This window comes from Mytilus trossulus, chromosome 6 (genome assembly GCF_036588685.1).
Source record: "Mytilus trossulus isolate FHL-02 chromosome 6, PNRI_Mtr1.1.1.hap1, whole genome shotgun sequence".
Taxonomy (NCBI): domain Eukaryota; kingdom Metazoa; phylum Mollusca; class Bivalvia; order Mytilida; family Mytilidae; genus Mytilus; species Mytilus trossulus.
The window spans coordinates 87326287-87347285 of NC_086378.1; the positions used below are offsets into that span (position 1 = coordinate 87326287).

General features: G+C 32.4%; 1 protein-coding gene across 1 annotated transcript; it reads left to right on the forward strand.

Moving 5' to 3' along the window:
• Positions 1-2984: 2984 nt before the first annotated feature.
• LOC134722113 (mitochondrial import receptor subunit TOM40 homolog 1-like) lies at positions 2985-19806 on the forward strand. Its single transcript, XM_063585636.1, has 7 exons — positions 2985-3298; positions 4422-4588; positions 4945-5046; positions 15925-16030; positions 16653-16784; positions 17216-17401; positions 17947-19806. Exons 1-7 carry the CDS (start codon positions 3115-3117, stop codon positions 18096-18098), a joined length of 1029 nt encoding a protein of 342 aa, XP_063441706.1. The 5' UTR covers positions 2985-3114; the 3' UTR covers positions 18099-19806.
• The last annotated feature ends 1193 nt before the right edge of the window (positions 19807-20999 follow it).

The following is a 20999-nucleotide window of genomic DNA, read 5'->3' on the forward strand; positions in this document are numbered from 1 at the left end:
TGACATTTAGACAATCATTTGGCATAGATCACTTTTCAGAATGTACCATTACCACAAATAAAATGAATAGACTGAACAAAAGAGATTAAGTACGGATGTGAACACTAGAGAGGTTATCTTTATGAATAAATATGTCATCACTGAAAAATTACAATTCATGCCTTCCAAGATTACACCAGGAGGAAGTTATTAGAACCAAGTATAACAACCCTAAAAAACAACTCCTTTAAACACTAATCCAAATACATAATAGGCAGAGGTATATATCAGCAATGTTGAGATAAATATACAGTAACAGAAGCATGAGGAAACTTTCTGTGTACATCATACATCCGATCTAATGTAAATACAGATCATGTGTACACACTAAAGATTATAAACAGGAGCATAACAAAACTTTCTATGTACTTCACACAGCCGTAAACAGGAACATAACAAAACTTTCTATGTACTTCACACAGCCGTAAACAGGAACATAACAAAACTTTCTATGAACTTCACCCAGCCGTAAACAGGAACATAACAAAACTTTCTATGTACTTCACACAGCCGTAAACAGGAGCATAACAAAACTTTCTATGTACTTCACACAGCCGTAAACAGGAGCATAACAAAACATTCTATGTACTTCACACAGCCAATCTGATTATAGGTCTGGTGATAACACCTAGTACATAAAAAAGAACAATTACTGAATAATGGGGATACTTTCTATTGCTATGTCCCCATACAGGCAATCAAATTAAAAATTAGATCATTTATCCATGCTTTTCTTACACAGATCTGAAAACTATGTTTTAAACTAAGGATGGAAAGGCACTGAAAAATGCATTATAGTTTTAAAGGTATATGGGTAGAAAAATGAAAATATATAGAGATTAATACATGGCCTTTTCCATATCAGCCTGGGTATCATCCCGAGACCCCCATATCAGCCCGAGACGGAGTCGAGGCGCTGATATGGGTCGAGGGATGATACCCAGGCTGATATGGAAAAGGCCATGTATTAATCGCTTTATCATATACTTTCGACAATAGTTTTATGTAAGGAAAAAAAAACAAATGCAACAACTAAAACAGTCAAAAACTTTATTAAGAAATTAAGTTATAAATTCGATATACTATAATTGTCAACTAACAGCATCACTACCTCCATATATATGTACATTGTATGGTAACATTTCCTATAGAGGCATTTTGAAACATTGATATTTGGAAGAGTTTCTTGATCATTATTACTCCATGTTTGTTGTATACTATAAAATGATTCATAATTGCCAATGGCATTTGTTAGCAAGTACTAAACTATCCCCACAAAAGTTCCCGTAAATTTTGACGTCGTCATCAATATCTGACGTCACAATGGAAAAATAAACAACCGATACCGGAAACACCGGAAGTAACTTGCACGAGAAGCACTGTTATGGGTTTTTGCACGAGACGCCCCTGATATGGGTTATCAGACCGGGCTGATATGGGTTATCAGCCTGGGTGGGAAATTATGGCTTGTGTACTTCCGTTCGTTACACATATGCAAAAGCTATCATATTAATGCTAAGTATATGATAAAAAAATATAAAAAAGTAATTTAAGAGCAATAACTCAGATGTTTTGAGTAAGGATGACTTTTTTTATGATCATTAATCGTTGAACATTTGAGCCCTTTACATTTTTTATCAATCTTTATATGTCTGGAGACAAACACGAAGATTAGATCACAAGACACAACATAAAAAAACTGAAGACTTAGCAAAATAAACCCCACCAATAACTGGTGATCTACTGTGCTCTGGAAGAATAAGCAGATGCTGCTTCACATGTGGTACCCGTCGTGTTGTTCATGTTATTACAAACCACATAAATAGGCCTAACTTGGTAGGTGACATTTGTGGAAAGAGAATGGGATTGTAGTTAGGATATTACGAACATATCCAATATCATCTGTGACTGTGAAACAGATGTTCCATAACGGTCAACCAACTCTTGATGGTGCATATGTGTTTGTAAAATTTACCATAAGCAGATCGAGGAGCCCCCCCCCCCCCTTTTTTGTGGGAAAAATTTTGTTGATTATGTAGGGAACCACTGCAGCATTAATTATAAATGTGTAATAATGAGGGTACCTTCATGAGGAATAATGGTAAAAACTCTTGCCAAACAGTAATTTTTGGGGCATGACGATAAAATGTACTCTTTCTAGTAGATGATAAAAATAATTGACTGATTTTGATGAATCACGTAAAAATGTTCTCAAAAAATGACGGTAGAGATAATTATATAAGTCATATGACGAATCCGTGCATAATCAAGCTTAGTTAAATAGGTGGGGAACAAATCAGTCAATAAAATGGTTTACTCTTGTTTCACATTAAATGTCGTTTTCTTTTCTTTTTTAATGACTAAACACACCTAATTCATGCATTGACCATCTCTAGCTTCAGTTTTAAATTGAAGGTCACATGAATATGGAATGAGATCTGATTAATCACTTGCAAGTAAATAATGTTAAGGGAGCAACCATTTAACTGCAAGGGTTGATTTTGTTTTTTTGTCCGAGTCAAAAAAATTTATATGTGAACATTTATTGAGTTTTTTTTTATGATCTTTTATGCTATCAATCAAATTATTTTTTCAAAAATTTTAAAAATGAGGACAGAGGCGGATTTAGGGGGGGAATGTGGTTGCTGATATAGGGAGTGATTGGAGTGGGCCCCCTCTTAGGTCATTCAGTGGGCCGCCACTTTATATGAAAATTTCTGGATCTGCCACTGGAGGAAAATCTGGATACAAAATATTTTCTGGGGTATTGTTCTTGATCACAATGATTTTTAATTCATCACAATAAGAATAAAAATGTTATTTTATAAAAAAAAAAAAAATTAACAGACAAAAAAAAAGTGCCAACAACTTACAATTTTTTTTAGGAACACAGTTGCGGAAATTCTAAGCTTTCACCGATCTTGTTTCGTATTTAGACATAATTCCGGGAAGATTGCGCATGCGAGCACATGGCAGCAAACACATGAGATTCGCCGGCATAGAAATGACATAAAATTCATCACTACGGGAACTTTAATGAACTATTTTATTTAACTTTCAAAGACATTTGTAGATATGGGTAACAAAATTTCAGCTGCAGGTCCAAATGAAACTACAGGTGGCATGTCATTGTCGCCACCGCCGCTTCACCCACCACCGGCATCATCTCAGTCATCCACAGAAACACCAAAACCAACCGAACAAACAGCGGCTGACAATAATCCAGGGACATTTGAAGAGCTCCACAGAAAATGCAAAGGTTCGATACTATTTCATGGCATCGACTGCTAATGTCAGTTTTTATGGATCTTCCTTTTCTTGGTCCTTTTAAATGACCTTGGCATCTTTGCATAATTACTTTATCACTCAATATCAGTTTGAACACTACCTTTCAAGAAAGGATATAGAACAAAGAACCTGTCAAATTTTAGATATTAATTATGTTTTGGTGGAATCTTTATGGAGTATAGATGTCAATTTTCCAGACTTGAACAGTTCCAATACTTACTCTAGAAATTTCTTCCAGACATTACATTTATCTCCCAAATAGCCGAATACTCGAGAGTGCATTTTCCTGGAATACATGAAATCTACAGCTAATTTCTTTACTTTGCAATATGTAATGAAGTATTTTCCCAAACCGGTGCAATTCATGCATACACATGAATGTTAGTGACAGTGGTTTTCTTTATATGCTCTACCGATTAAAACTGACCATGAGAAAATAGCATAATGTCAATAGTGTTGAGAGTAAAACACTAATCATTCAATCAGGCATAAAAAAAAGAAAGAATTTGGAAACAATGTAAATAAAAATATCACAACCATAACATAATCTATAAGAAAACCACTTCAGATACATGTAGCATCACATTTAAGATTATAGCATCACATTACCATGATACTAGTGGGGGGATAAGAGGGGTCCTGATCCTGAAATCCTGGCTTAAAATCATGAAATCCTGAGCTTAAAAACACTCTTGGAGTCCTGATAAAGGTCCTATCCCCCCTCATGCTAGAAGGCCATTGGGTAGAACACTGAGTCTCTCATTTAAGGGATTCTCGAAACCTTATCAAGGGCCCCAAAATACTTGCAGGAAAAACAATCATCTAAAGTTCTAAACTATATAAAAAACAAGAAACACATATGAACCAAACTAACTAACATCATCAAAGCCTCCTGAAAATGTCAGTTACACTGAGGTGTTGCATGAATTCATTTTCTAATTGCTTAAATTTGTAATTTGAAATTTTCAGTTTCTTGGACCTATAATTTTCTGTTAATTTGAACCCCAGATGAATATTCAAGTTTAAAATGATTACCAACAACAAATAAAATTACTTTTATGTGTATTGTATATTATATGCTATATATTTTCCAGATATATTTCCCCAATGCTTCGAGGGAGGAAAGTTTATCTTTTCAAAAGGATTAAGCAGTCATTTTCAAGTCAGTCATACCATTAATCTTAGTACAGTAAATCCTGCATCATCTGGGTACAGATTTGGTGCTACATATGTTGGCTCTAAACAATTAGGACCACAAGAGGTTTGTCACTTGACTATAGGCATCAGAAATATTTTAAGCTTCAAATTTTCATTTTTAATCTATCTGGTACCAATAGCCGGAAGATATATATTGGACAAAGGACTGAAATGTCGCAGAATAATTATCCTTAAGTTATTTTATATCATCCAAAATAAGATAAAATTAACCAAGGATTTTCCTTCCTTCTCACCATACCAGATAAATACTATTAAATTTATTTTAGAACAAGAAGTTGAATAACATTTTTTCCTTTAAATACATTAAAACAAATTATGTTACTGTTATATGCCTCATCATGTGTATGTGCCAACAAAAGGCAAGATTAGCATTGCATTATTTTGTATTCTTTTTTACAGATGTTTCCAGTGGTTTTAGGTGATATGGATGCTAGTGGTAATCTCAATGCCAACATCATTCATGCATTTTCACAGAATATTAGAACAAAGCTTGTAACACAGGTATGTTTAGTTTATTATCCCCCTGCCTCTAGGCAACAGGAGCTTAATGTGTAACAGGGGGGAATATCTTAATTCCCCAAAATTGGATTCAGTTATCTAACTTAAGGTTGCCTCAATCAAATGTTATAAAACTTGTACACAATTCTTATGACCACAAAACACAGATTGAATTCAAAATTTGGGTGGCACCACTTTTATGTCAATAAGTTTTAAACCTAAAATTGCTTATTTTTTAGCTCACCTGGCCTAAAAGGCCAAGTGAGCTTTTCTCATCACTTGGCGTCCGTCGTCTGTCGTCGTTAACTTTTACAAAAATCTTCTCTGAAACTACCGGGACAAATTAATCCAAACTTGTCCACAATCATCATTGATGTATCTAGTTTAAAGTTTGTGTTAAATTGGGAATTTTAAGAAAATTTTACTGTTTTTATACGACCGCAAATTTTGAAAAAAATTTCGTCGTATATTGCTATCACGTTGGCGTCGTCGTCGTCGTCGTCGTCAGTCGTCGTCGTCGTCGTCGTCCGAATATCTAACTTTAGTAAAAGTGAATAGAAATCTATGAAATTTTAACACAAGGTTTATGACCATGAAAGGAAGGTTGGTATTGATTTTGGGAGTTTTGGTCCCAACATTTTAGGAATAAGGGGCCAAAAAGGGCCCAAATAAGCATTTTCTTGGTTTTCGCACTATAACTTTAGTTTAAGTTAATAGAAATCTATGAAATTTTGACACAAGGTTGATGACCACAAAAGAAAGGTTGGGATTGATTTTGGGAGTTTTGGTTTTAACAGTTTAGGAATTAGGGGCCAGAAAAGGGCCCAAATAAGCATTATTCTGGGTTTTCGCACAATAACTTAAGTTAAAGTAAATAGAAATGAATGAAATTTAAATATAATGTTTATGAACACAAAAGGAAGATTGGTATTGATTTTGGGAGTTTAGGTCCAAACAGTTTAGGAATTAGGGGCCAAAAAGGGACCCAAATAAGCATTTTTCTTGGTTTTTGCACCATAACGTTAGTATAAGTAAATAGAAATCTATGAAATTTAAACACAAGGTTAATGACCATAAAAGGAAAGTTGGTATTGATTTTGGGAGTTTTGGTCACAACAGTTTAGGAAAAAGGGGCCCAAAGGGTCCAAAATTAAACTTTGTTTGATTTCATCAAAATTGAATAATTGGGGTTCTTTGATATGCCGAATCTAACTGTGTATGTAGATTCTTAACTTTTGGTCCCGTTTTCAAATTGGTCTACATTAAGGTCCAAAGGGTCCAAAATTAAACTTAGTTTGATTTTAACAAAAATTGAATCCTTGGGGTTCTTTGATATGCTGAATCTAAAAATGAACTTAGATTTTTTATTATTGGCCCAGTTTTCAAGTTGGCCCAAATCGGGGTCCAAAATTAAACTTTTTTGATTTCATCAAAAATTGAATAAATGGGGTTCTTTGATATGCCAAATCTAACTGTGTATGTAGATTCTTCATTTTTGGTCCCGTTTTCAAATTGGCCTACATTAAGGTCCAAAGAGTCCAAAATTAAACTAAGTTTGATTTTAACAAAAATTAAATTCTTGGGCCTCTTTGATATGCTGAATCTAAACATGTACTTAGATTTTTGATTATGGGCCCAGTTTTCAAGTTGGTCCAAATCAGGATCTAAAATTATTATATTAAGTATTGTGGAATAGCAAGTCTTTTCAATTGCACTGTATTGCACTGTACTGAAATATCTAATTTCACAATATTGTGAAATAGCAAATTTTTTTTTAATTAGAGTTATCTTTCTTTGTCCAAAATAGTAAGCAAGAAATATCTTATTGCAAGAATTTTTTTTTAATTGGAGTTATCTTTCTTTGTCCAGAATCAACTTAAATCTTTGTTATATACAATATACAATGTATATTCACTTTTTACTACCAACTGATAAATTTAAATAATCTTTACCATTCAGTGATATCAAGCAGTTTTTTTACATTTTATTTACAGTTTATTTTATGATGTATTTAAATGAGTAGTTATTGTTGCAAACTCCATTAGAATATTTCAATTGAGATTAGTTTTGGAATAAGGGAAAGGGGGATGTGATTAAAAAATTGGGTTCAATTTTTCTCATTTGAAATTTCATAAATAAAAAGAAAATTTCTTCAAAAATTATTTTCAGAGGATTAATATTGAACAGCATAGTGAATTGCTCTAAGAGAAAACAAAAATTTTAAGTTCATTAGAACACATTCATTCTGTGTCAGAAACCTATGCTGTGTCAACTATTTAATCACAATCCAAATTTAGAGCTGAATCCAGCTTGAATGTTGTGTCCATACTTGCCCCAACCGTTCAGGGTTCAACCTCTGCGGTCGTATAAAGCTACGCCCTGCGAAGCATCTGGTTGGTTATTATCTTGAATATTATTATAGATGGAGATAAACTGTAAACAGCAATAATGTTCAGCAAAGTAAGATTTACAAATAAGTCAACATGACCAAAATGGTCAGTTGACCCCTTAAGGAGTTATTGCCCTTTATAGTCAATTTTTAACCATTTTTCGTAAATATCCATGATCTTTTACAAAAATCTTCTCCTCTGAAAATACCAGGCCAAATAAATCCAAACTTGGCCACAATCATCATTGATGTATCTTGTTTAAAGGTTGTGTTTTTTGACCCCGCCAATCATCCAAGATGGCCGCCATGGCTAAAAATAGAACATAGGGGTAAAATGCAGTTTTTGGCTTATAACTCAAAAACTAAAGCATTTAGAGCAAATCTGACATGAGGGTAAAATTGTTTATCAGGTCAAGATCTATCTGTCATGAAATTTTCAGATGAATCAGACAACCCATTGCTGGGTTGCTGCCCCTAAATTGGTAATTTTAAGGAAATTTTACTGTTTTTGGTTATTATCTTGAATATTATTATAGATGGAGATAAACTGTAAACAGCAATAATGTTCAGCAAAGTAAGATTTACAAATAAGTCAACATGACCAAAATGGTCAGTTGACCCCTTAAGGAGTTATTGCCCTTTATAGTCAATTTTTAACCATTTTTCGTAAATATCCATGATCTTTTACAAAAATCTTCTCCTCTGAAAATACCAGGCCAAATAAATCCAAACTTGGCCACAATCATCATTGATGTATCTTGTTTAAAGGTTGTGTTTTTTTACCCCGCCAATCATCCAAGATGGCCGCCATGGCTAAAAATAGAACATAGGGGTAAAATGCAGTTTTTGGCTTATAACTCAAAAACTAAAGCATTTAGAGCAAATCTGACATGAGGGTAAAATTGTTTATCAGGTCAAGATCTATCTGTCATGAAATTTTCAGATGAATCAGACAACCCATTGCTGGGTTGCTGCCCCTAAATTGGTAATTTTAAGGAAATTTTACTGTTTTTGGTTATTATCTTGAATATTATTATAGATGGAGATAAACTGTAAACAGCAATAATGTTCAGCAAAGTAAGATTTACAAATAAGTCAACATGACCAAAATGGTCAGTTGACCCCTTAAGGAGTTATTGCCCTTTATAGTCAATTTTTAACCATTTTTCGTAAATATCCATGATCTTTTACAAAAATCTTCTCCTCTGAAAATACCAGGCCAAATAAATCCAAACTTGGCCACAATCATCATTGATGTATCTTGTTTAAAGGTTGTGTTTTTTTACCCCGCCAATCATCCAAGATGGCCGCCATGGCTAAAAATAGAACATAGGGGTAAAATGCCGTTTTTGGCTTATAACTCAAAAACTAAAGCATTTAGAGCAAATCTGACATGAGGGTAAAATTGTTTATCAGGTCAAGATCTATCTGTCATGAAATTTTCAGATGAATCAGACAACCCATTGCTGGGTTGCTGCCCCTAAATTGGTAATTTTAAGGAAATTTTACTGTTTTTGGTTATTATCTTGAATATTATTATAGATGGAGATAAACTGTAAACAGCAATAATGTTCAGCAAAGTAAGATTTACAAATAAGTCAACATGACCAAAATGGTCAGTTGACCCCTTAAGGAGTTATTGCCCTTTATAGTCAATTTTTAACCATTTTTCGTAAATATCCATGATCTTTTACAAAAATCTTCTCCTCTGAAAATACCAGGCCAAATAAATCCAAACTTGGCCACAATCATCATTGATGTATCTTGTTTAAAGGTTGTGTTTTTTGACCCCGCCAATCATCCAAGATGGCCGCCATGGCTAAAAATAGAACATAGGGGTAAAATGCAGTTTTTGGCTTATAACTCAAAAACTAAAGCATTTAGAGCAAATCTGACATGAGGGTAAAATTGTTTATCAGGTCAAGATCTATCTGTCATGAAATTTTCAGATGAATCAGACAACCCATTGCTGGGTTGCTGCCCCTAAATTGGTAATTTTAAGGAAATTTTACTGTTTTTGGTTATTATCTTGAATATTATTATAGATGGAGATAAACTGTAAACAGCAATAATGTTCAGCAAAGTAAGATTTACAAATAAGTCAACATGACCAAAATGGTCAGTTGACCCCTTTAGGAGTTATTGCCTTTTATAGTCAATTTTTAACCATTTTTCGTAAATATCCATGATCTTTTACAAAAATCTTCTCCTCTGAAAATACCAGGCCAAATAAATCCAAACTTGGCCACAATCATCATTGATGTATCTTGTTTAAAGGTTGTGTTTTTTGACCCCGCCAATCATCCAAGATGGCCGCCATGGCTAAAAATAGAACATAGGGGTAAAATGCAGTTTTTGGCTTATAACTCAAAAACTAAAGCATTTAGAGCAAATCTGACATGAGGGTAAAATTGTTTATCAGGTCAAGATCTATCTGTCATGAAATTTTCAGATGAATCAGACAACCCATTGCTGGGTTGCTGCCCCTAAATTGGTAATTTTAAGGAAATTTTACTGTTTTTGGTTATTATCTTGAATATTATTATAGATGGAGATAAACTGTAAACAGCAATAATGTTCAGCAAAGTAAGATTTACAAATAAGTCAACATGACCAAAATGGTCAGTTGACCCCTTTAGGAGTTATTGCCTTTTATAGTCAATTTTTAACCATTTTTCGTAAATATCCATGATCTTTTACAAAAATCTTCTCCTCTGAAAATACCAGGCCAAATAAATCCAAACTTGGCCACAATCATCATTGATGTATCTTGTTTAAAGGTTGTGTTTTTTGACCCCGCCAATCATCCAAGATGGCCGCCATGGCTAAAAATAGAACATAGGGGTAAAATGCAGTTTTTGGCTTATAACTCAAAAACTAAAGCATTTAGAGCAAATCTGACATGAGGGTAAAATTGTTTATCAGGTCAAGATCTATCTGTCATGAAATTTTCAGATGAATCAGACAACCCATTGTTGGGTTGCTGCCCCTAAATTGGTAATTTTAAGGAAATTTTACTGTTTTTGGTTATTATCTTGAATATTATTATAGATGTAGATAAACTGTAAACAGCAATAATGTTCAGCAAAGTAAGATTTACAAATAAGTCAACATGACCAAAATGGTCAGTTGACCCCTTTAGGAGTTATTGCCTTTTATAGTCAATTTTTAACCATTTTTCGTAAATATCCATGATCTTTTACAAAAATCTTCTCCTCTGAAACTACCAGGCCAAATAAATCCAAACTTGGCCACAATCATCATTGATGTATCTAGTTTTAAGTTTGTGTTTTCTGACCCCGCCAATCATCCAAGATTGCCGCCATGGCTAAAAATAGAACATAGGGGTAAAATGCAGTTTTGGGCTTATAACTCAAAAACCAAAGCATTTAGGGCAAATATGACCTGGGAAAAATTGTTTATCAGGTCAAAAACTATCTGTCATGAAATTTTCAGATGAATCAGACAACCCATTGTTGGGTTGCTGCCCCTAAATTGGTAATTTTAAGGAAATTTTACTGTTTTTATACGACCGCAAATTTTGAAAATCGTCGTATATTGCTATCACGTTGGCGTCGTCGTCGTCGTCGTCCATATACTTTTAGTTTTCGCACTCTAACTTTAGTAAAAGTGAATAGAAATCTATGAAATTTTAACACAAGGTTTATGACCATAAAAGGAAGGCTGGTATTGATTGTGGGAGTTTTGGTCCCAATATTTTAGGAATTAGGGGCCAAAAAGGGCCCAAATAAGCATTTTCTTGGTTTTCGCACTATAACTTTAGTTTAAGTTAATAGAAATCTATGAAATTTTGACACAAGGTTTATGACCACAAAAGAAAGGTTGGGATTGATTTTGGGATTTTTGGATTCAACAGTTTAGGAATTAGGGGCCAAAAAAGGGCCCAAATAAGCATTATTCTTGGTTTTCGCACAATAACTTTAGTTAAAGAAAATAGAAATCTATGAAATTTAAACACAAGGTTTATGACTATAAAAGGAAGGTAGGTATTGATTTTGGGAGTTTTGGTCCCAACAGTTAAGGAAAAAGGGGCCCAAAGGGTCCAAAATAAAACTTTGTTTGATTTCATCAAAATTGAATAATTGGGGTTCTTTAATATGCCGAATCTAACTGTGTATGTAGATTCTTAATTTTTGGTCCCGTTTTCAAATTGGTCTACATTAAGGTCCAAAGGGTCCAAAATTAAACTTAGTTTGATTTTAACAAAAATTGAAACCTTGGGGTTCTTTGATATGCTGAATCTAAAAATGTACTTAGATTTTTATACGACCGCAAATTTTGAAAAAAATTTCATCGTATATTGCTATCACGTTGGCGTCGTCGTCGTCCGAATACTTTTAGTTTTCGCACTCTAACTTTAGTAAAAGTGAATAGAAATCTATGAAATTTTAACACAAGGTTTATGACCATAAAAGGAAGGCTGGTATTGATTTTGGGAGTTTTGGTCCCAACATTTTAGGAATTAGGGGCCAAAAAGGGCCCAAATAAGCATTTTCTTGGTTTTCGCACTATAACTTTAGTTTAAGTTAATAGAAATCTATGAAATTTTGACACAAGGCTTATGACCACAAAAGAAAGGTTGGGATTGATTTTGGGAGTTTTGTTTTTTTAACAGTTTAGGAATTAGGGGCCAAAAAAGGGCCCAAATAAGCATTATTCTTGGTTTTCGCACAATAACTTTAGTTAAAGTAAATAGAAATCAATGAAATTTAAACACAATGTTTATGACCACAAAAGAAAGGTTGGTATTGATTTTGGGAGTTTCGGTCCCAACAGTTTAGGAATAAGGGCCAAAAAGGGACCCAAATAAGCATTTTTCTTGGTTTTCACACCATAGCGTTAGTATAAGTAAATAGAAATCTATGAAATTTAAATACAAGGTTTATGACTATAAAAGGAAGGTTGGTATTGATTTTGGGAGTTTTGGTCCCAACAGTTAAGGAAAAAGGGGCCCAAAGGGTCCAAAATTAAACTTTGGTTGATTTCATCAAAAATTGAATAATTGGGGTTCTTTAATATGCCGAATCTAACTGTGTATGTAGATTCTTAATTTTTGGTCCCGTTTTCAAATTGGTCTACATTAAGGTCCAAAGGGTCCAAAATTAAACTTAGTTTGATTTTAACAAAAAATGAATGGGTTGGGTTCTTTGATATGCTGACTCTAAAAATGTACTTAGATTTTTGATTTTTGGCCCAGTTTTCAAGTTGGCCCAAATCGAGGTCCAAAATTAAACATTGTTTGATTTCATCAAAAATTGAATAATTGGGGTTCTTTGATATGCCAAATCTAACTGTGTATGTAAATTCTTAATTTTTGGTCCAGTTTTAAAATAGGTCTAAATTAAAGTGCAAAGGGTCCAAAATAAAACTAAGTTTGATTTTAACAAAAATTAAATTATTGGGCCTCTTTGATATGCTGAATCTAAACATGTACTTAGATTTTTGATTATGGGCCCAGTTTTCAAGTTGGTCCAAATCAGGATCTAAAATTATTATATTAAGTATTGTGCAATAGCAAGTCTTTTCAATTGCACAGTATTGTGCAATGGCAAGAAATATCTAATTTCACAATATTGTGAAATAGCAAATTTTTTTTTAATTAAGAGTTATCTTTCTTTGTCCAGTATAGTAAGCAAGAAATATCTGCAAGAATTTTTTTTAATTGGAGTTATCTTTCTTTGTCCAGAATCAACTTAAATCTTTGTTATATACAATATACAATGTATATTCACTTTTTACTACCAACTGATAAATTTAAATAATCTTTACCATTCAGTGATAACAAGCAGTTTTTTTACATCTTAATATTTTATGATGTATTTAAATGAGTAGTAATTGTTGCAAACTCCATTAGAATGTTTTAATTGAAATTAGTTTTGGAATAAGGGAAAGGGGGATGTGATTAAAAAATTGGGTTCAATTTTTCTCATTTGAAATTTCATAATTAAAAAGAAAATTTCTTCAAACATTTTTTTGAGAGGATTAATATTCAACAGCATAGTGAATAGCTCTAAGAGAAAACAAAAATTTTAAGTTCATTTGAATACATTCATTCTGTGTCAGAAACCTATGCTGTGTCAACTATTTAATCACAATCCAAATTTAGAGAGGAATCCAGCTTGAATGTTGTGTCCATACTTGCCCCAACCGTTCAGGGTTCAACCTCTGCGGTCGTATAAAGCTACGCCCTGCGGAGCATCTGGTTTATTATTGGCCCAGTTTTCAAGTTGGCCCAAATCGAGGTCCAAAATTAAACGTTGTTTGATTTCATCAAAAATTGAATAATTGGGGTTCTTTGATATGCCAAATCTAACTGTGTATGTAGATTCTTAATTTTTGGTCCAGTTTTAAAATTGGTCTAAATTAAAGTGCAAAGGGTCCAAAATTAAACTAAGTTTGATTTTAACAAAAATTAAATTCTTGGGCCTCTTTGATATGCTGAATCTAAACATGTACTTAGATTTTTGATTATGGGCCCAGTTTTCAAGTTGGTCCAAATCAGGATCTTAAATTATTATATTAAGTATTGTGCAATAGCAAGTCTTTTCAATTGCACAGTATTGTGCAATGGCAAGAAATATCTAATTTCACAATATTGTGAAATAGCAATTTTTTTTTTAATTAAGAGTTATCTTTCTTTGTCCAGTATAGTAAGCAAGAAATATCTGCAAGAATTTTTTTTTAATTGGAGTTATCTTTCTTTATCCAGAATCAACTTAAATCTTTGTTATATAAAATATACAATGTATATTCACTTTTTACTACCAACTGATAAATTTAAATAATCTTTACCATTCAGTGATAACAAGCAGTTTTTTTACATCTTAATATTTTATGATGTATTTAAATGAGTAGTAATTGTTGCAAACTCCATTAGGATATTTTAATTGAAATTAGTTTTGGAATAAGGGAAAGGGGGATGTGATTAAAAAATTGGGTTCAATTTTTCTCATTTTAAATTTCATAAATAAAAAGAAAATTTCTTCAAACATTTTTTGAGAGGATTAATATTCAACAGCATAGTGAATTGCTCTAAGAGAAAACAAAAATTTTAAGTTCATTTGAATACATTCATTCTGTGTCAGAAACCTATGCTGTGTCAACTATTTAATCACAATCCAAATTTAGAGCGGAATCCAGCTTGAATGTTGTGTCCATACTTGCCCCAACCGTTTAGGGTTCAACCTCTGCGGTCGTATAAAGCTACGCCCTGCGAAGCATCTGGTTGGTTATTATCTTGAATATTATTATAGATGGAGATAAACTGTAAACAGCAATAATGTTCAGCAAAGTAAGATTTACAAATAAGTCAACATGACCAAAATGGTCAGTTGACCCCTTTAGGAGTTATTGCCCTTTATAGTCAATTTTTAACCATTTTTCGTAAATATCCATGATCTTTTACAAAAATCTCCTCTGAAACTACCTGGCCAAATTAATCCAAACTTGGCCACAATCATCATTGATGTATCTAGTTTAAAGTTTGTGTTTTTTTACCCAGCCAACCAACCAAGATGGCCGCCACGGCTAAAAATAGAACATGGAGGTTAAATGCAGTTTTTGGTTATTACTCAAAAACCAAAACATTTAGAGCAAATCTGACAAGGAGTAAAATTGTTTATCAGGTCAAGATCTATCTGCCCTGAAATTTTAAGATGAATGGGACAACTCGTTGTTAGGGTGCTGCCCCTAAATTTAAGGAAATTTTGCTGTTTTTGGTTATCTTGAATATTATTATAGAAAGAGATAAACTGTAAACAGCAATAATGTTCAGCAATTTAAAACTCAAAAATAAGTAAAATAACCAAAATGGTCAATTGACCTCCTAAGAAGTTATTGTCAATTTTTAACAATTTTCATAAAACATTTTCCACTGAAACTACACGGACAAGTTCATTATAGATAGAGATAATTGTAAGCAGCAAGAATGTTCAGTAAAGTAAGATGTACAAACACATCACAATTTTGTCATGAACTGTCTGCTTCCTTTGTTTAATTCACATATACCAAGGTGAGCGACACAGCCTCTTTAGAGCCTCTAGTTTGTACTCTTTCTGATTTTAGTTGGCCCCAACCAAATGTTACAAACTTATTCACAATGATTATTATAGCAGAACACAGATCAAGTTCAAAATTGGGTGGGGTCATTTATACTGTTCATTAGTTATTACCCTTTATAAATATAGAATTGCTGTATTTTTCTCCATTTTCTTTAGTTTGTCAATAAATTTAGTAAATTGACTTGTTATTTACAAGTCATGGCATCTTTTGCCAATAGACTCATTCTCCATTTATTCTTATTACAGGTAGATAGTGCTTACATCACATTCATTTGAACTGATCAACTACTGCAGTCAGCCTTGTAATTGTATTTTTTGTTTCGTACAATTAATTAAAACTATAGAGCACTGATGTGTAGAAATTTGATGTATAATAATAGGTCAAAGTATTGTTGATTTTTATATTGACAGATTCAAGACAGCAAATGTGTAGCAACACAAGCAGGTCTAGACTACAGAGGTTCAGATTATACAGCATCTCTAACTTTAGGCAATCTAGATGTAGTCAATATGTCAGGTAAACACAAACTTTAATAGCTAGGCAATATAGATGTAGCCATACTGTCAGTTCAACATACACTTTACTAACTCGAGGCAATCTAGACATACTCAATATGTCTGGTAAATGCATGTAATACAGATTGTGACATTAGTCATTTAATATGTCCAGACAGTTTTTCACACCAAATTTTTGAAGAAATATGACTATAGTAAGCTTCCTTTGAACATTATGATTTTCATGTCAGTTTTTCAAGAGTTATCAGACTTGATTGCTATAAACAATTTCCACATGTCTCAGGATAAATCAAGCATGTTTTCATCAGTCTTATACAAGTTTTGCACACTGTTTTATTTATTCTATAACATATGTTAAACTCACACACAGGTATATCATGCACCACTGGCACAGCTGTTTATACTTAGTATGGAATATAAGGTAGATGTTATTGCAGTGAGGAAGTTGTGATCAACATGAGGTGTTTGTCCCTATCATTCATAACCCTGAGTTAAATTGTCACTCAAGCATTTGTTATTTTGCCAATACATTTCTTAAGACTGAAGAAAAGTGATAGGATACCCCCCACAAGACAACAAACCAAGTAATGAAATTTTACCAAAAATTACAATTTATTTTACAGGTATTTTAGTTACACAGTACTTGCAGAAAGTTACATCACGGTTATCAATAGGTGCCGAGTTAGTATGTCAGTATGGTCCTCAAGTCCCTGGAGGAGAATTTACAGCTTTATCTGTAGCCTCTAAACTTACTGGTAAGTAATTGAATAAGTGTACATGTATTCTTAATGATTTAAGTAATGAAAACATGTACATGTATGTAAGGAATTATAAGCTTCAAATTCATTATTTTTTTAAGCCACAAATATATCTTCTGAAAATTCCTTGTGCAAAATGCTCTACAAAATAACAAGTCTCGATTTGATGATTTGAAATTTGTAATACATATTTAACTATTTAGTTTAAAAGTTTACATATTTTTTTTTGCTTTAGATGAATAGCATGGTTGTTAATTGAAAGAATTTAATAAATTAACATGCATTCAAAATCAGTGAACTGCATCTTTACCTTTCATATGAGAAAAGCTGACTAAATAAATGTTTATATATGTGTTCATTATTTTTTTCTTGTAAACAGAAAAAATGCTAAACTTGAATTTGTGATGATTTGTTGTTTATTTTTGTAGGTGATAAATGGACCTTATCTGGTAATATTAGTCCTTTAGTTGGTGGTGCTCATTTATGTTATCATCATAAAGTAACAGAAGAATTAGATGTAGGAGCAGAAATAGAGACTAGTCTAGCTCAAGGAGAGAGTGTATGTAAGCTTGCTTACCAACTGGAGGTTCCAGAAGCTTCCATAACATTCAGAGGTATGTCAAATAATGATACAGTGTGTATGTGTCAAATCATTTTAAAAACTAAACAGATTTAAGATAATAAATGATCTCTAAATTTTTATCTCCACTGAGATTTGTATAAGAAATGTTGCAAAGTGAAATATAAATATGACATATATTTTCACTGTCAAGGATTGTTTTAATATCACACACAGCAACTCAAATTTAATATGTGACACAATCATTCACATACAGAGTTTGGTTAACCTTAGTTCTACAGCATCTTATATATGTTCAAATCGCCCAAAATTGGGTTTACCTCTCTCACACGAGGCGAAAGGTCACAGTAAAACAGTATACAAACCTAAATTTGTTCAAGAGTCTTTATCATTCTGTAAAATTTACCAATTTGTACTAAATTTAAATCCCCTGTCCTGAATCAACAAAAATGCACATGCTTGGGTTTAAGTCCTGCTATTGGGACAGCTTTATTTTATTTTTGACTGATGATCATATTCTGAAATATATATGAAGACATTTTTACTTGTATAAAATCATAATTAATTTTCTGTTTACAGGTAGTGTTGATACAAACTGGGGAATAGAAGCAACACTGGAGAGAAAATTATTACCGTTTCCATTCACATTTGCTTTAAGTGGAATGGCTAGTTTAGCTAACTTTCAAAAACCTCAATACCGATATGGTATAGGACTAATTATAGGATCATAGCTTACATTATATTTTACTAATTATGTACAAAACTGTGTGTTTATGAATTAGGTTGTGTGTATGTGTGATGAAGTATAGAGGTATATATATAAATTCTTAAGAATACTTCTGAATGTAGAATGTCAAAATACAACTGGAATATATGCCACTATAGAATCAGAGAGTAATGAAATGTACTTTCACAAATGATATGCTAAATTTGTTCTGTTCAGTCCTGTCTCATCAATGATTTTAAGTTATTGAAGAGTTATTTCCCCTATATGCAGGCATTATTATAAAGCAGTCATCCAGCTATCAATATTGTGGGCATGAATACAGCAATTTGTTGACATGTTATTACTGGTATATTTAATCATTGTTTCATGCATTTGAATATATAAAGATTATTAATTATGCCTTTTTTTCCCATTCTTCATCAAAATATCTGTGAACTTGTTTGATTACTTTATGCTGTCAAAAGTCATGATATTAAATATTTTTGATAAAGAAAAGAGAAAATGTAACTTTACCTCACTGCACCATATTAAATGGAATTTGTGTTAATTTGAGTTACTATTTTCTCTTTATTCTATTTGCCATTTTTAGGGAAACTGCTGGGTACATCTATAACATTTTGTGTTTATGCAAGACCAAATCATTTGCATCAAATTTACTGTTTTACAGCAAAAGTTAGATTTTGGTAGGAAAATATCTGTTAAAAGATTACCTATCTTCTAATCAACTAATACATAATCCATTCTCAATTTTAGTACTGGTTTTAAGGTATTCAAAGTATTGTCATAGTTTAAAAAAAATAGTTATGTATGGCCTTAACTGCAATGATGTACAATGTAATGTTTATCTTGTTATCTGGTCATGCAGAAAGCAATATATTTGTATAAAGTGTGGATAAGGAAAGACCTCATGTCATGTATTGAAGGAATACAAGAAGAAAGTTCTATAACCTAAAGTTTAAAAAGACACATTTTTGTCAATATTGCAGCCAACAGTTTATATAACATAAGATAGCTTATCTAACAAATAGTAGGCTCTGAGGATAGTTGTATCCTAAACCTAGTGTGATAATAGAATTTTTACAATTGTTTACTTTGTTTATTTGTATGTAAATGCATTTGTAATTGTAACATCAATTCATAAAAAGCATCAAATTCTTACCCAAGCACAGTGCTATAAAAAAAAAGATATATTTATTTCATTGAGCCAACAAGTTGTTTCAGGTGTGTCAACCCGTCTTATAGAAATTAAATCTTTAATAAATAACAATCTATAAAAGCTTGGCTTTGGAGTCATTCAACTTTTTGTAATATCAAAGACATTTTATCTGTCAAGTCTTTTCTTGTGCAGTAAAATTGATATCATTATTATTATTGAAATTCATATTGTGATACAAGCTTTGTAAATTAAAGCAACTCTCTAAATGAAAACATATATTCAGTCCAAATATTACTTAAATTCCAAAGCTATAAATTATTTTGAGTGGGGAAAAAACAGACTATCCTGGTAAAAAAAAAAATGCAAATTTGAAACATAAATTTTTATATGTGTAATTTTTGCCGACACAGAAGTGTTCATAGTGTGATAAATGTATACTGAATAAATATGTTATGTATCTGTGAAAGATTGTGTGCATGTGTGTATTTGTACACTAGTTGAAGTATAAGGCACACAATGCTGATGTTATATGTATATAAATCTTTTATGAAATGAGTCTTCTTTATTTTAAGTTTGCCTATTGATTTTGATTCTTCAACAAAGTGTTTATATTGAATTCACCTATTTATTATCTTTGTACTTCTGCAGTAAAGGAAGAGATTTATTTTGGCTTCTATTTTATGCACTTTTTCTAATGAAAGATTTACCAGTTTTATAGTCGAGCCTGCGACTTTAGTTGCAGAAAGCTCAACATAGTGATAGTGTTTTGGCAGCGGTGGTGTTAGCTCACTTCTTAAAAGGTGGAAGACCTAGATGGTTCATTCTTTGTATATAGATGCCTTATGTTACGAAGTTTCCGTCAGTCACATGTCCAATGTCCTTGACCTCATTTTCATGGTTCAGTAGCTACTTGTAAAATTCTCTCTTATTATAAGTAATAGGATAACTATATTTAGTATGTGCGTACCTTGCAAGGTCCTCATGCCTGTCAGATAGTTTTCACTTGACCTCGACCTCATTCCATGGATCGGTGAACAAGGTTAAGTTTTGGTGGTCAAGTCCATAAGTCAGATACTATAAGCAATAGGTCTTGTATATTAGAGCTATGGAAGGACTGTAAGGTGTACATGTCCAACTGGCAGGTGTCATCTGACCTTGACCTCATTTTCATGGTTCAGTGGTTATAGTTAAGTTTTGTGTTTTGATCTGTTTTTCTTATACTGTATGCAATAGGTTTGATATATTTGGTGTATGGAATGATTGTAAGTTGTACATGTCCAGCTGGCAGATGTCATCTGACCTTGATCTCATTTTTGTGGTTCAGTGGTCAAAGTCAGGTTTTTTGAGTTTTGGTCTTTTTTTCTAATTATATATGCAATAGTTTAACTATATTTGATGTATGGAAATATTTTATGAACTATATGTCAGTCGCACAAGTTTTATTTGACCTTGACCCCCTTTTCATGGTTCATTGCACAGTGTTAAGTTTGTGTTTTGGTCTGTTTTTCTTAATCTATAAGCAATAGGTCAACTATAATTGTTGTATGGAAGAATTGTTAGCTATTCATGTATGCCTGCCATTGTCCATCTGACCTTGACCTCATTTTTATATGGTTGATTGCTCAATGTTTAGGTTTCTTGGTAAATTTTAAGTTTATGTGATAGTTTAGCACTATTAATATAATATCAATGATAAGTAAAGAAGGCGAGAAATTTCACCGTGTGCACTCTTGTTAATTTGCCTATTGG